Here is a 16,732-nt window from a genome sequence, read left to right on the forward strand (position 1 = left end):
CTAGCTACGCACCACGAACCGGACCTGGCGATGGGTGACAGTTTCCTGTCCGCATCTGCTCCTGGGGGGGGCCCATCCCCTGAGGTGATTCCACCCGAAGGTGGTGCAGGACCAATGGACGAGGAGGTCCTGGGCTGGGCCCCAGAAATGCTGGTGCCCAATGTCATGGCAAGCTGAGGTGGGACAGGTGGGTCCTCTGGGACTGGCCTTCCCAAACATGCTATAGTGTTTAGATTTTATCATCATATGTGGTTAGTCATAGTTAACACATTCCAGGGTTATGTATAACAGCATGCATAGCTATTCCCATTAACCCAGACACCAGATACGGAACAGTTGCATAGAAAACGGAACACATGCATATATGGGACCACAGTGGTAATAATAGCATGCAAGTACATTGATGGCACCATGCCACCAGTGTTGGCATAATTCAATATAGCACATGCATGGAAACAAATTTAAATGTTTATCAACCAATAGGACATAATCAGAACAGTGGAGTCATTACATACCAGTTGAGGTGGGTATGTAGTTTATTGTTGGAGATATAGTGGTGGGGAGAAAGATGCCAATTAACAACTGGTATATTCCTGTAGTCCACATTACTTTCCTAGTTAATGCTGTTATCTGCACCTTACAAGTATTACTACACTACCCTATAGCCTTATTTTGAACAGTGATATGGCTGTCATCATCGTTATACTTGAACTGGTTTTACCTGCAGTATATACCTCTTATCTGGTATACCTGTGGAGGAAATGTTTGTTAACATTAACTGTTTCTACACATACTCTCAGATACCGGGTTGATGTTGTGCACATAGCTGTCTATCTCTTTCTGCACAGACTCTGGCCATGTCTTGACCACATGCAGGTGTACCAGGACATATCTAGACTATTGCCGTCTTCAACCTTTAGTGACTTACCACACACATATACATGCTTTCCTACACATTAGTGATACTTTATTATTCAGAGCAACTGTAACACTCACAATTCCATACAATACCACAGTGTTTGTATCTGACGTACCTGTGGGAGCAATGTTTGTTAGCACTACCTGAATGTTGCCACACAAAGTTCCAAATTACACATTAGTATTATGCACATACATCTCACTCTGTTACTGTACACACTCTGGTCACAGCATGACAACATGGGGATGTAGACAGGACATACTTGGCTTATTACTCTCATAACAGTTTTGGGAGTTGCTAGAGTGAGATGTGTGACAATCAGTTGTATTCCCTGTTTGCTGCCTAAACATCTGGGGTCACCCCACAGACTTCCCAGTGGGACAGGGTGACAGGCAGCAGATATGGGCCCATATACTGGACATTCTGGTCTTATCTGTACAGTTGTGGGGTACGATTCTGTATGCAGCCTACATCCACTCCCAGGATTCAGACCATGGCTGTGTCTGCTACAACCTAAACACTGTCCATCAGAGTTGTGTGTGCTATATAGGTATTGGGGTTCCTATCAGTTCATTGAAACTTCAGCAGTTCGAACACCATATGTTCAAACTGGGAAGTTCAAAAACTGATTATTGCAAAGCCCAGGGAAAGAATTCGGTGGGCCATTTCTGTGGTTTTGTGATTTTCAGCACTGTTGTGGAAAGTTACGGTTTGGGTTCAGGTAAGTGTGCGATTGTGTGGAAGTTAGGGTTAGGGCATTGGTTAGGTAAGTTAGGGTTAGGGCGCAGGTGAGGTGGGTGTGCAATAGTGACAGACTTTAGGGTTAGGGTGGGATAGGTGAGTTAGGGTTAGGGTGCGGGTCATGAGTGTGCAATAGTGATGGACCTTACGGTTAGGGTTTGGGTTAAGGTAAGTGGATAGATAGTAGTGTATGTACAGTTTAGTGTAGGGTTAGATGTAGGATTTTAAGTGTATGTGTATGGATTGCTGTTTTTTTTGGTGTGCTTGTGTTGTGTGTGTGTTTCTTGGAACAGCAATTTTTTTCCCTGGGGAAAAAAAATTGCTGTTCTAAGCCTTTGATGGTTTTGCACTTCAAAGTTAGAAGTTCGAACATATGGTGTTCGAACATGCCGTTTCGACGAAGTGATATAGACCCTAGATACTGCTGTATATCTCCTATCTGCTTTCTGTCTTCTAATTCTCCTGTGCTTTTGCATTCTGACCTTGTATTACAACACTCTTATACAGAATGTCCTAGACAGTTATATTTTGTAGGACAGTGTAGGTGACAGTGATGAGTAACACCTTATTATTCAGAGCAACTGCATCAGTCACAATGCCATATAATAACAAAGTAAACAGTACCAGTATAGGGTATCATTCTTGTATTTCTGGGCACAGTGTTGGTATCTGACAGACCTGTAGAAGAAATGTTTGTTAGCACTACCTGAATGTTGCCACACACAGTACCAGATTCCACATTACTATTATGCACATATATCTCACTCCGTTACTGTACACACTTTGGCCACAGCTTGACAACATGGGGGTCTAAATGGGACATACGTGGCTTCTTACTCTCATAAGGTTTTGGGGAGTTGCTAGTGTGCCAGCTTTGTTCTCTTAGATGTGTGTTACTCAGTTGTATTTCCTGTTTGCTGCCTATACATCTGGGATCATCCCACTGATTTCCCATGGGTACAGGTTGACAGGCAACAGATATGGGCCATTTTACTGGACATTCTGGGCATATCTGTACAGTTGTGGGGTATGATTCTGTATGCAAACTACTACCACTGCCAGGATTTGAACCATGGCTGTGTGTGCTAAAAGTAGAACAGTTCACGTCTCAGTTGCATGTGCTATTCAGGTTTTGCTGTCTGCCTTTTCCCTGTTTTCTGTCTATGTGTCTCTCAGTTGTACTAAATGGCCTCTGGGGATTACACCAGTCATATACAGGCATTCCCACAAATTCTATTTATGGTGCACAGTGTGGGTAACAGTGCTTAATACAAGAGTACTATTACATGATTGCAAATCTACAGTACCATATGATACCAAAGTATACACATGCAGTCCAGCAGTTAGGACTTTATTGTCAGGCTATTATGCTTTTATTTACATACAATCCATATGTGACTCTTCCTGCCATATTCTCCAGTGTATGCAGTACTTGGCTTAAACAATACAGGTTTTATTCAGGCAATTAATTTAGTATTACTTTTAGATTTATTTCCTATGACAGTACATGGAAGAGTATTACTGACCTGCCTCACATCGCAACCTCTCCAGGTGACTTGAGTGGGCCTCCTGGTTTGTGGCCTGCTTACTTGCAGCTGTGGAGGACATAACAGAAATATTTAGCCATACCTATCTATGATATACATGAGCTGGCAATTATTTCACACATACTGAAGTGTTACTTACACACAGCTGGGACAACCCCTGCCGTTCTAGCCTCTTGGATCCACTGCTCTATTTGGTCCCCTTTATGCCGCTTCAGGTCGGCATAGTGATGCCTGACCTGCTCACCAGTTCTGGGTATGCCAGTGGCACTGGTGAGGTCATGAGCGAGATGGTGCCAGGCTTCCACCTTATATTTGGAACCCTGGTACTGGCCCTGCAGCAGTCTCTGCTTATGGTCTTTGATAAGGAGTCCTGCCATGACTCTGGACTCCTGGATGCACCAGCACTGCACCCAGAAGCACACACCTTCTCCCCTTTCTGCCATAGTGCCTGCAAGGGGAAACTACAACCAGTTATAAGATGTATTCCCACCTGCTGGGTTTAAGTAGGGCCAATTTCCCGCACTTTACCATGATTGGCCAGTTTTGAAAAGACTAGGCAATGGGCAGACCTGCTTACCTAAGGTTGGCATTGTTTAAAGGGGTATAACACTGGGCACATTGAGTTAACTGGCCTACTCATTGCTTACACCTTCTAAACTGGCCTGTGCAATGCTTAGTATTGCTTACATTAGACTTTGAATTATATTTCCTTTTTGGTATTGATTTATTATTCATTACATCTTAGATATCTGCCTGGTATCCATGATTCATGTGTACCTACACTGTATGGGGTCCTTGTGTTTTATTGGGGACTTCAACACTCTATTACAATGACACCTCACATCTAGGGCTACTGCTGTACTCCAGTTCACATATTTTTGTTATGTAGTGGGTTATGGAACATATGACTGTATACTTATTCCTTTCGCAGGTTCTGTTTGATTTTACTATAGTGAGGACTTGTTTGGTGATGCCTCATTCTTCTGTACTGCTGTGATGGCTTGATGGTTAACTACTGTGTCTATAGTGAGTAGGGTCCTGGGTTCAAGACCTGCAAGGCTGTTTATTTTGTTGCTGGGCAGAACAAGGGCCGCTGGATATGGAGTGATTAAGGCACTTTTGAGCAGTTGTAAGCGGGTTTGCGTGTGGGTAAGTAATTCTTAACCTGTGTGCACATTGCTTACTCCCATGCAAATGGGCTTAAACTTGCTTACTAGTGCTTAAATATGCTTACTACTGCTTATTGGTGCTTACACTTGCTTACTAGTGCTTATTCCCGCTTACAATTGCATTGATTTAGACAGTAATATCTAATGGTTCTTGGGAAGGTGGGGGATTTGGAAGCTGTATGGAGTTGTCATTCATTATACATTTTACCTTCCATTTGTATCCATGATTCCTCTGTACATATACTGTATGGGGCAAATGTGCTTATCTGCGGACTTTGCAACATTATGACACTAACACCTCACATGTGCATTTAATGCATTACTCCAGTTCACAAATATATGTTATTTAGTGGGTTATGCAACAACAATATTGGTCATAATGTGATTTGCTATGGAAAATGGAATGTGCTGTAGTGGGACTCAAACCAGGAATGCCTACTCGTAAGACAAATGCTCTGCCCACTGCACTATTGCTATACTGCTTCATTTGCATATATCTTCCTTGTTATCCTCTTCAGCCATTTAAGCTGCATTAACCGTAGCTAAGCGATGGACACACCTGCATACCTACAGTTAGCTTTAATTGGATTTGTAATAAAAAAAAGGTTTGCTTATTTGTTTTGTATTTATTATTGCTGTTGTACTCTTGGAGGAATGTTGCTGGGGATATGCGGACACCTATGAGCAGTCTTGCTCATTCCTATGGCCTTTCTGCTCTTCTTCATTGTGGGGGTGTGTATATTCTGAGAGTTGTGCTCTCAGACACACCCCCTGCACTCTTACATGCTCCGTGTAAGATTAGGAACTCAGGCAGTGAGCCTTCATTAATATGCATGACTCGCTGCTGTGCTGCTCCTAAAATTCGGAGGAGAGTCTCTCACATATATGCAGAAATTCATACACATCCACCCTTGCACACACACACACACACACACACACACACACACACACACACACACACACACACACACACACACTATATATATATATATATATATATATATATATATATACACATACACACACACACACTATATATATATATATATATATATATATATATATATATATATGTATATATATATATATATATATATATATATATATGTACACACATGTATATATATATATATATATATATATATATATATATATATATATATATATGTGCACACATACACACACCCACACACAGCAACAAACACGCATACATGCAAAGGCACAAACAGTCACAGACTCATATACACACAAACACATGCCCAGGAGTTCCAGCCACTTTATTCACTGTATGCACCTCAGATGTCTCACTATGATTACATAAATAAAAACCTACATACAATGTAAAGGAAAGCATCTCCCTCCCACATACATAAATCACAACTTGTCTTTGATTTTGAACAATATTCCTGATTTTGCTCTGTCCCTTGAAAATGTTTGATTTTCATAGTCATTATTCAGAAAAAAACATGTTGATGCAGAACCTCTAGCTCTGTTAAGCTCTATTAAGCTTTTTAACTGAATTAGGGTAATATTTAAAATGTTTAGGTCTGTGGCATTCCATTCTTGTTGGCTTTATCCAGAATTACTGATATCTCTCTCTGTCTCTACCCTTCTCTCTTTTTTATACACAGACACACACACACACACACACACACACACACACACACACACACACACACACACACACACACACACACACACACACACACACACACACATTCTTTCTCTCTCAAACATACATATCCAAGCACCTACCATATCCACAAACATGCAGTTAACTGCATTAGTTTTGTTTTTTTTTCCACTCTTGCTAAGCTTGCTAATGAGGGGAAAAAAGAAAATAGCAACTCCTTGTAACTACTTATAGTTGCTTTTGTTATTTTTTTCTATTAATTTACTTTTTTTAACTGATGCTTACAAAATAGTCCTGTTTAGTGAACAAAATCAACATGGCAGCGATTTGCCTTCGGTCTGTGCCTTACAGCAGCTTAATATTATGCTGCAATGCTATGGACTTGATACCAGGCTCTCATGAAACATTAATACCCTGTTAGAGAATGCCTAATAGCCAATAGGTTTTTGTAGTTAAGATGCACCCATTTTCCAAACTAAGTATCATATGACATGTAGGTCGGGAAAGTATCATGAAGGCAGTGATAGCAATATTAATTTAAGTCAGATAAGGAAATTGTAACATAGGCAAAAAAAATCTCTTGTGGTTTCTAAAATATACAGCAGAAATAATAATAATTAGGCAGCTATAATTCAAATAATGCAAAAAAAATGTACAGAACTCATGACAGAAAAGAGGGAGGAGTGAATGCCAGTAAGAAGTACAGTGCAAATCAGACAAACAAGGTGATTACATTTAGGTATGTATGTAAGCATGAGACCAAGTCCAGGAGAAGTCATGAAATGCAGCATGGAACAGGACACCAGGGAAATATTTCAATGAGACCATGCATGATGAATTGTGAATGTAGGGGCCACCAGTACATAAAGCAACTTGTAGATAAATACCAGTTGGGTTACCACCTGTCCCTCTTTACTCAGGAGGGTTCCTATTTGGGTAATTTCAATGAGACTGTGCATGATGAATTGTGAATGTAGGGGTCACCAGTACATAAAGCAACTTGTAGATAAATACCAGTTGGGTTACCACCTGTTCCTCTTTACTCAGGAGGGTTCCTATTTGGGTAATTGTACCCTTTGGGGCAAAAAAAACTTGCAAATGGCAAATATACTGAAATTTTTAGGACCAAAATACTTCTAAAGGTACCTGGTTAGCAGATAAATGAATAAATAGTGTTAGGCTTAGCTGAAACACCTGAGCAGTAGATGGCATATCTTGTCAGTACAACCAGCAGCCCAGCTATCCATTCATGTTACACTCAAGCAGCACTACAGGCTGGTCTCCCCTTCTCTTTTTCCCTGCATCTAATCTGAGCATAGACATGGGGCTGTTAATAGCATGGCAAGAAAAAATGTTGCCAACACATTTGAGGTGTGTGTGAGTGTGTGTGTGTGTGTGTGTGTGTGTGTGTGTGTGTGTGTGTGTGTGTGTGGATGTGCACGCATGTGCTTGTGTGTGCTTGTGTGTGTGTGTTTGTGTGTGTGTGTGTGTGTGTGTGTGTGTGTGTGTGTGTGTGCGTGTGTGTGCGTGTGCGTGCGTGTGCGTGTGTGTGTGTGTGTGTGTGTGTGTGTGTGTGTGTGTGTGTGTGTGTGTGTGTGTGTGTGTGTGTGTGTGTGTGTGTGTGTGTGGGTATGCATGCATGTGTGTGAATTAAATTAGAATACTTTGGCTACTGGGTGTCTGCATGAAACAAATTTGAAATATGTGACTTTTGATCATTATTATTTTTATTAATTTTTTGGCAAAAGATATGAGAAGAATGCAGTGAACAATTTAGCTATAATTGCTGGATTTGAGGGATGTCTGTGGATAAAATTGACCGGCCCTGCTGAGCTGATAAACTTAAAAAGTCATTAGTCTGTCTTTTCAGGACTGCTATGTATTGGTGTAAAGCAAACTGGAATACTTTACTGTCACTATTTTTATCACAATCAGGCATGTGATGTATATACAGTAAATAAAGTGGACATAATTGTTAAGTACAGATATTGGTGGATTATAATTGCAGCAGTTTGAGTGGCCTTTTTATGACTTAAGTGTTCTGAAAAGAGTACTTCAGTCATTATTGGCTCATACATTTTGTCTGCTTACTGGAAAAAATGTTCAAAACTACAAATTTAAAACATACTCTAACATGTGTTGCTGTATTAAATAAGAAATATAATTTAAAACAATCAGGTGAATCAAAGAAAATCTGCATTTATGCATTGCCTTCAAATTGTGGGCAGGGAGCCCATGGTTCAAAAACAGCACAGAGCCCAAGGTACACTTAAACCACCACTGGACATGCACATTTTCAATGAATGCAAGTTTTAATGCATTTTTATTGAATATGAGTTACAAGGAAAGAGAGGCTTATTTTTGTTTATGCTGAGTCTGTGTATTATAATGTGAGAAGGTTTTGTTGTGTTTACCAAATAGCTATCAGTGTTTGTGTTATGAAATCTGAAATAAAAGTTTTAAATGGAATCCAAATCTCTGTAATCATTATAAAAGTAGAAAAGAAAATATTATGCACATTGACAGGTTTGAACAGTGTTTATGGTAACTAGAGAGAGAGAAGCAAGTAATGAGACACTGGAATGGCTGAATGGGAGTGGGTGGTGGGCCCTGGTCCATTACCCTGCCTAGGGCCACATTTAACCATAATCTAGCTCTGACTGCTGTCCAGAATATTGTTTTCATCAGGAGAGAATGCTTTACTTTATAAATAAATGTTCTTCCTTTTCTGTCACTTTATAAATTAATATTATTATCTGCCTGGTTTGTTATCCTTGAGTAATAAGCAGCTGCTATGAGTAATTATACTTTTCCGTGTTAAAGGTGTTTGGACATTTTTTTCACCTGCCTGCTCTTTCTGCCAAAATATAAATACAGACACACGCACATGCACACGCCCATGCGCGCACACACACACACACACACACACACACACACACACACACACACACACACACAGTCCTGTAAAGCCAGATCAAAGCCATTTAAAATAATTAGGTGATAAGAGCATGATATCCACTGATAGCCCCTTCCATCCTGACCAGTAGTTACAGCCACATTAATGACTGTGTACACCCTTTACTGCTATGAAAAAACAAATTACATATACTTTATTGGTAGCTTTGGGTGAACTACATGAAACTGCATAAAGATCACTAGCATCACACCATATGATCCAGTCAGGTGCAGCACAGTTTAAACAGAAGAGTATTTTTGAGAGCATAAGAAATACTGACCACTTGATAATGTATGTTAAGTCGGTATGCACAATCTCAGCCGAAGTAAAAGTTATCTGAATGATTCCTTATTAAATAGAACTATTACTAATGCAGCGTTTTTTGCTGGAAAACAACTTTGTATTTCAATGCTTCATCTTTAAATGCAGTGCCTGCTGCCCTTGAAGTATACACTGTCTACTTTACATTAAAAATATGTGTGCTGGTGATATTGCCTTAACATTTCCTGAACTAGAGCAGCAATTTAATAGGGGATGTCTAGTAAACAATGACAACAGATTGGTAGCTACAAACCATAAGGACTTGGAGACCATTATGGAACCTATCTCATATTCCCAATTGCTCTAAAGCACTGTCTGGTTAAATGACTTGATCAGAGTCACATGGTTGGTAAATAGAGCTGGAAAGATTCAAACCCTGCACCTTGCCACAGCAAGCAGCTCATTAATGTGTTGTAGCTTTAGTCCTCTGCAATAGATGCCAACAGATTTTAACTAAATGCTGAAATCCTTTACAATTCAGTCTTGAAGACTGTTTCAGTAGTATAAAGCATTGACTACATTATAGATGCTTAAGATCAGAAGGTTCTGATCATCACTCCAAATAATGCAGACTGTATGACTTGACAAATGTCAACTCCTTTGTAGTTGCTGGAGGCTGTAAATAAGGTACTGCAAAAGAATGGTATTAAAATACAACCTGTTTAGAATACTACAATGCACCATGTTCAGACTGTATTACACAATCTAGGCCTATTAATAAATTAATTCATTATTTAGTTTAGTGAGTAAAGCAAAACAATTAATGACAATATAAGTACTGCAGCATCTTTTGTTCAACAACTCACACTAAATATAAAAATCAGAAATATTACTGCATGCAACATACTCCTTTTATGCAAGCTTAGGATGCTTGCAGGATATCTATATCTCATTTTTACCTCCTTATGTCTTCTCTGTCTTCAAGAATAGCAATCCCATCTGACATCAGCCAATTAACTCCTATGAGAAAGGTGCAGAACTTCCAAAGACAAATTCATAACACATTTGATGACAGCCTGGGACAGCCCACTGGACACAAGTATCTCTTTTCAGGAGCAGCCCAGGAGTACTGATTGGTAAAGTAACTTGGCGACCCATATAGAAGATAAATGAAGGCGGAGGGACTCAAGCCTTGTACAACAAGAAGCAACTCTTTTAACAGCTCATTACTTTACTCACATGTTGTAGCCCAAATAACAAAATTATGCACTAACACTGACAGGCTGTAATTCTCAGTGATTTATGAAAGCAAACAAAAAGTTAAAGGTGGTCCAACACTTGATGTGGAGGACCAAGGTTTTTGCTTACCATACTTAAGGTTCAGGGTTTGACTCTGAGCAAGTCACTTAACTAGACTGCCCCCTAAATGGGACATCTCACACAGACACACACACACACACACACACACACACACACACACACACACACACACACACACACAAAGTTCCATGCACTCAAGTTGGAGGAGAGCTGCTGCCCTATTCTGGAGGAAACATATCTCACTGTTTCTCACTTTTTCCACTGACTTTCATTAAAACTCATTTTGCAATACTGGATCTGATGCTGTAAAATTAAAACCATCCATGCTTATTTCTGATGATGCTGTTCTGCAGAATAGGAACATACATGCTACAACAGAAATGCATGCTGTGATGTGTACACATCACTGTAATACATGCCATAATGTGTATATGCCTACTTTACAGCAAGCATTTTATGGATGAACTTTGGACTCCTTTCAGACAAACTTTGAACATATTTTAAATTTTTTACAGGAGTGAACTTTTTTTTTTAAATGACTGACAAAGTTTTCTATTTTTTTTTTTAAGCCAGCCAAGCCCCCAATCAGTGTGGATCCTGGGCAGCTGCCTAGGTTGCCTTGTGCTGGATCTGGCACTGGCAGCAGTCTTTGGTTCTTGAAACTCTTGGCTCTGCCTAAGGAGCAGGTTCTCTGCTGCCATTTCCCTATTACTGCATATGTTTTGATTGGTGAGATGTTCTTCTTGTTTCACTGTTGCAATTGTTACGTTTGGGTTATCTGCTTGCAGGTAGCCCTCAGTCGGCCTGATTAACAAAGTCTTGGGTCCTGTGTCGGTTGCTGTCCCTTCTTCCATGACATCAGGTCGTCAGGGGTATAAAACATGCAGCCGACGCCATTACAACAGTCTTTCTTGCAGTACAGTGTCCGAAGCAGAAGCAGTTCACAAGTTCCAGTCGGCTGACTCCTGAAATTTTCATTTTCGAGTTTCAGATCCGAAGTCTTCAACTAAAGCTAAGTACCCCATTGGGGAAACTTTTTCTTGCTCCTTACCAATGTCAGTAAAAGTTAATAATTGCATTACTTGTGGAAAGCAAATACCTCATAAAGATTTTCATTCGTACTGTATTCCTTGCCTAGGCCCTGACCACGACGTACCTTGCTGTCGGTTTTGTGCTTTATTTAATCAGCACACTATCCGTCGTCAGTATATTTGCACCTCTAAATATTTTGGTTCTCGGTTTAATTATCCAGAAATGTCATCGCCTAGCCATCCGACTACTGGGATTCCGAAACAAAAATGCAAAGATAAAGACAGAGATAGACTGCCAACAACACTTCTCCTAAGCCAGTCACCAGTTCGCCAGTATTCAGTGAGGCGCTTTCACAGCCCCTGATACCCGCTACTTCTGATTCGCAGGCCTCTACCCATTCGGAGTCCGGTATACCACGAGATGCTTCAGCTATGCAACCCGTGGATGTCTCTACCTTGGATGGGTCCAGAGCCGCTGTGCAGGCACCGGCTTCTGAGGGTGTATTTAGGCCTATGGACTTGCATATTAAACCAACACCTCCTTCTTTACTTAGGCCTAAATCTCGATCCATGTCTAAAAAAACGATGCCCAGGCCACATGCTCAGGCCTCTATGCCTAAAAAACAAATGATAGGAATGGCTAAGGATCTAATAACTCTAATCAGGGGTAGCCAACCCCCCCCCCCTTCTAAGAGGCCTAGGACTGAAGTTGATTATGAATCTTCTGATCAGGATTCTGTTTTTTTCTGATTCTTCTGATGATCTGGATTTGCCCTTATCTACTTATGAAGATTCTGATGCAGAGGACTCTATTCCCTCTGCTTCCCCTCCTGAGGATTTTTTTTTGGGGGGAAACCTTACTTACTCTAAGGGAGAATTTCCACTGAGAAAGCCAAGATTTTTCTGATTCAAAAAAGAGGCTTAGGGATTTCCTTCTCCTACCTCAGCATAGGCCTTTAGCTATTCCTCCTGTACTAGACATTGTTGATGATGCTTTTTCGGAATCTAGTCTGGTCCCTGATTCCCTGCCTCCTGCTCACAGAAAACCTGACAGATACTACAGGGTCCCTGAGTCCCACAAGTTCCTTTTCAAAAATCCTATTGCAGATCCAGAGACTATTTCACAGGGGCCCAAGGGCATTAAGGCTTCTACTGCTAAAAATACTACCCCTTCTGATAGAGACTCCAGGGAACTGGATAGATGGGGTAAGAAGGTTTACACTTCTGCAACCTTGGCCATTAGGGCTGTAAACTGCCAGTTTCATATGTTAAAGTATTAGCATCATGTTATTGGACAGCTTAAACAAAAAATGATGTTGATTCCTGAGTGTGTGGAAAATAAAGAATTCCACATTTTTTTATATATACCAACTCCATATCATTCTTCAGTGGGGAAAGTTCCCTGATCCCACTATTTTCAACATTGCACAAACTTAATGCCAGCAGTAGAGGTCAAAAGAGTTTTGTTCACTTCTGCCAGGTGATAAAACATTTGTTATTATGAACATTTAATTATATGGAGTGTTTCCGTGTGTGTAAGTGTGCTTGTGTGTTTATATATGTATGTGTATATATATATATATATATATATATATATATATATATATATATATATATATATATATATATATATATATATATATATATATATATATATATATATATATATATATATATATATATATATATATATATATATATATATATATATATATATATATATATATATATATATATATATATATATATATATATATATATATATATATATATACATATGTGTGTGTGTGTGTGCACACACACACACATATATATAATATATAAATATATATATATGTGTATATATATATATATATATATATACATATGTGTGTGTGTGTGTACACACACACACACACACACATATATATATATATATATATATATATATATATATATATATATGTATATAGAGAGAGAGATAGTATTCTGGTATTTTCTCCTTTGGCGTGCTCATTTAATTTAGGCTTTCAGTTTTTTTTTTTTTGTTATATTCTTCTGCAGAAGCTTCTTCTGGTTTCTAAATACTTCTGCTCCTTCCTGGCCAGCAAAAAAAAAAAAAAAAGAAAGAAAAGTGATTGGTGTAGTACTGCAGCCATTTTATGAACAGTCTGTCCTAATTATTGCATTTCAAGCCTGCAGCTACATTCTCTTAGGAATATCTGACTGATATAGAAGATCATATGTGGGGGACTGACACCTGCTTCTGGCTGTTTTCTAGTCATATTATGATTTTCTGTTCCGTTGATTTAGTAATTTGAAAATCTATTTTTTTATAGTGCATGATATGCTCACATATTACTTCCTAATTCACGTGATTGCTTAAGAGTTGCCAGTGTCATATAGTTCTAAAAATTTACCATCCCACTACTACAGGTCAAATGCAAGCTTCATACCCCAGATTTGTGAGGCTACACATTTAAAAAAGAAAGAACATAGTATATACAAGGATTTGGTGTGAAGCTTGCTTGTTTCTAAATACTAAAATGTAGCAGAAAAAAACAGTAACATATCAACATTTGCACAGTAGAATTTTAGGCTTAGAATTAAGAACTATAGCTCATTGGTGGTTGGAAAGTACATATTCACTTGTTGCATTAAACTACCTTGTCTTTTGACACCCAGATTTTTACTTGTAGCATGCAATGATCTGATATCATAACATAATTGTACAGAACGATACCCAAGTTCTAAGTGGAGCATTATGTAAAACTTTTTTTGCAATTTGTCTGTCTTAAGTGTGAATATGAGCTGTATCTCAGCAAGATAGCTTGTTGTACTATATATAATGTGCTTCACTTTTGCATTGAAAAAGAGATGCATTGTTTTTGTGCAGGTAGATATTGTCATGTAAGTGCCTAATAAATGTTATAATTCAGATCATTGAGCAACTCAGCTGGCCAAGTGCATTTAAACACATAGCTTAACGATTACTTTATTTGACTTTTTTTCATTTTATATAGTTCAACAAATGGCTGGATGAAGAAGGCGAAACTAATTTAAGAGTGACACCCTTGGTTGAAGAGTCACTAGAGATTGCAGAACAAACAGAGCAGACCTTTAGCCGGTTCTTCATTCAAGCCTCTGTAAGTCATATGCAGAACTATGACCACATATTTTGTAAGATAAAAAAAGAAGTAAGGTTTTATGGTCATTTTTCCCCTTGGTCTCTTGTAAAGAATAACTTCTACCTGATTCATGTATCCTAAAGGTAATACTATTTATCTGGAAGCTATTGGTAGCAGCAGAACAGGAAGAAGTGACAACACATAGAACAGCAGGTTCGATCTTGTTTGTTTCTGCAAACAAATGACCTGTTAATGGACAGGCTATGAGCACTGCATGAAATTTTTAGATAACTGCTCACTGTGGGCACATTTGTCAGTCAAGGCAAAGGTGTTGTGGACATAATGAAGGGTAACCATGGAAAGGCATTTAACAGTTGGCTAAGAGGATAAACCATGTAACAGGACTGCATCTCAATCAAAGAGCATATGGCCTGAAGCAGAAGGTAGAGTTGGCAACTTTGCAGAAAAATGTATATTCTTCTTAATTCCATGATACAAGTTCTAGATAACACAGCATTTATAGGTCTCTCGTTATCCCTCTCTACTCTTGCACCATAGCACTTGTACATCTGTTTGTCAAGCTTTTGTTTAAGGTTTGGTTTTGCATGCATGTGGTAATGACAGTGTCGTCTTAGCACTTGCTAGTATCTTGACTTGGACCTTGATGACCATCTAGGCAGGCCAGCTCCTCCCCCTACAATTCCTTTATATTACAGGTACAACTACAAGCACTGGCAGGACCATTATGTGCCTTGGCAGGTGTATGTTCATACTCATGCCTCCTGGGACTGAAGTCACTCTACCTCAGGGCAAGAATAATCCCTGACCAGAAGAGCCTCGTTTGATCAGTGTGTGCTTCAGCTAACTTTCATACTACTGAATAAGTGCTGATATGAATTCCAAATTAGCTTCAGTCGTGGGTATGATTCCCTGACTGTGCACTTATCAATACTGTGTGCTTGTAATCAAGTTACATAAACAGCCGTGCCCCTGAGTTATCCCTGAATACTATTACATGTTATTTAATGGGCTTAGCCTGTAATCAAGTTACATAAACAGCCGTGCCCCTGAGTTATCCCTGAATACTATTACATGTTATTTAATGGGCTTAGCCTGTAATCAAGTTACATAAACAGCCATGCCCCTGAGTTATCCCTGAATACTATTACATGTTATTTAATGGGCTTACCCTGTAATCAAGTTACATAAACAACCGTGCCCCTGAGTTATCCCTGAATACTATTACATGTTATTTAATGGGCTTAGCCTGTAATCAAGTTACATAAACAGCCATGCCCTTACCTTCTTGGAGTTCAGAGGTATAGTTAATACAATAACATCAAAATAATACTGGAATTAATAAATAAATAAGTGGGTTTCAAAGAAAATGGATTTTTTAGAAAACATCTGTATATGACAATATTTTCATTAATACTACATTTGCATTTCTTTGAAGATACCCGAAGTATTGTAGCATTTTTTCAGCAATTCATGCCACAATCAAGTGCCATTTTGTTGTTTGCTATTTATCTATGGCCAGTTAGTACATGACTTGGTTACTCAAAGGTCACAATAATTTCCTAGGGATGCAGTGACCTTGGCATTTGTTATGCTTGTCATATTATATTGAGGGATAGAGAGGATGGAGGTGAAACCTGTCATAGAAACCAGTTAGAAAGGAATTCATAAACATAATTTGCAATTATGTAGTGTTGATATGTGGTACAAGCTGTGTACCAGAGCCCTGTGCAATTCACAAAAGTCCCAAACTCCCAAGAGTAGCTGTGTATAAAATGCATGCCTAGAAGGCAGGGAGGGGGAAGCAACAAAGCCCGCAGTTTGCATACCCATGAATTATGGTACGTACTATTTAGAGCAGTCAGTTTGCAGTTTGTAGAACTGCAGACAAGCAGTATAAAATAAAGGAGAGACCTGATGCTCATGATACTGTACTCAGCTGAACATCAGTAAGTAACATTAACAGCATAGCAGTCTATAGCTAGCATCCACCAGTGGGTGCCATAATTGCAGCCGATCCCTTCATCACA

The 16,732-nt window shown here is 39.1% G+C and overlaps 1 protein-coding gene across 1 annotated transcript in view; it reads left to right on the plus strand.

The window, feature by feature from the left end:
• Window positions 1-16,732, plus strand: part of KIAA1755 (KIAA1755 ortholog) — a 986,731-nt gene that overhangs the window by 705,221 nt on the left and 264,778 nt on the right. The window contains exon 12 of the mRNA XM_044090195.1: window positions 14,580-14,702. Coding sequence (XP_043946130.1) covers window positions 14,580-14,702 — 123 coding nt within the window. The remainder of the gene's footprint in view (window positions 1-14,579; window positions 14,703-16,732) is intronic.

Source organism: Protopterus annectens, chromosome 12.part0 (assembly GCF_019279795.1).
Source record: "Protopterus annectens isolate FY-2018-M chromosome 12.part0, PAN1.0, whole genome shotgun sequence".
Lineage (NCBI taxonomy): Eukaryota > Metazoa > Chordata > Ceratodontiformes > Protopteridae > Protopterus > Protopterus annectens.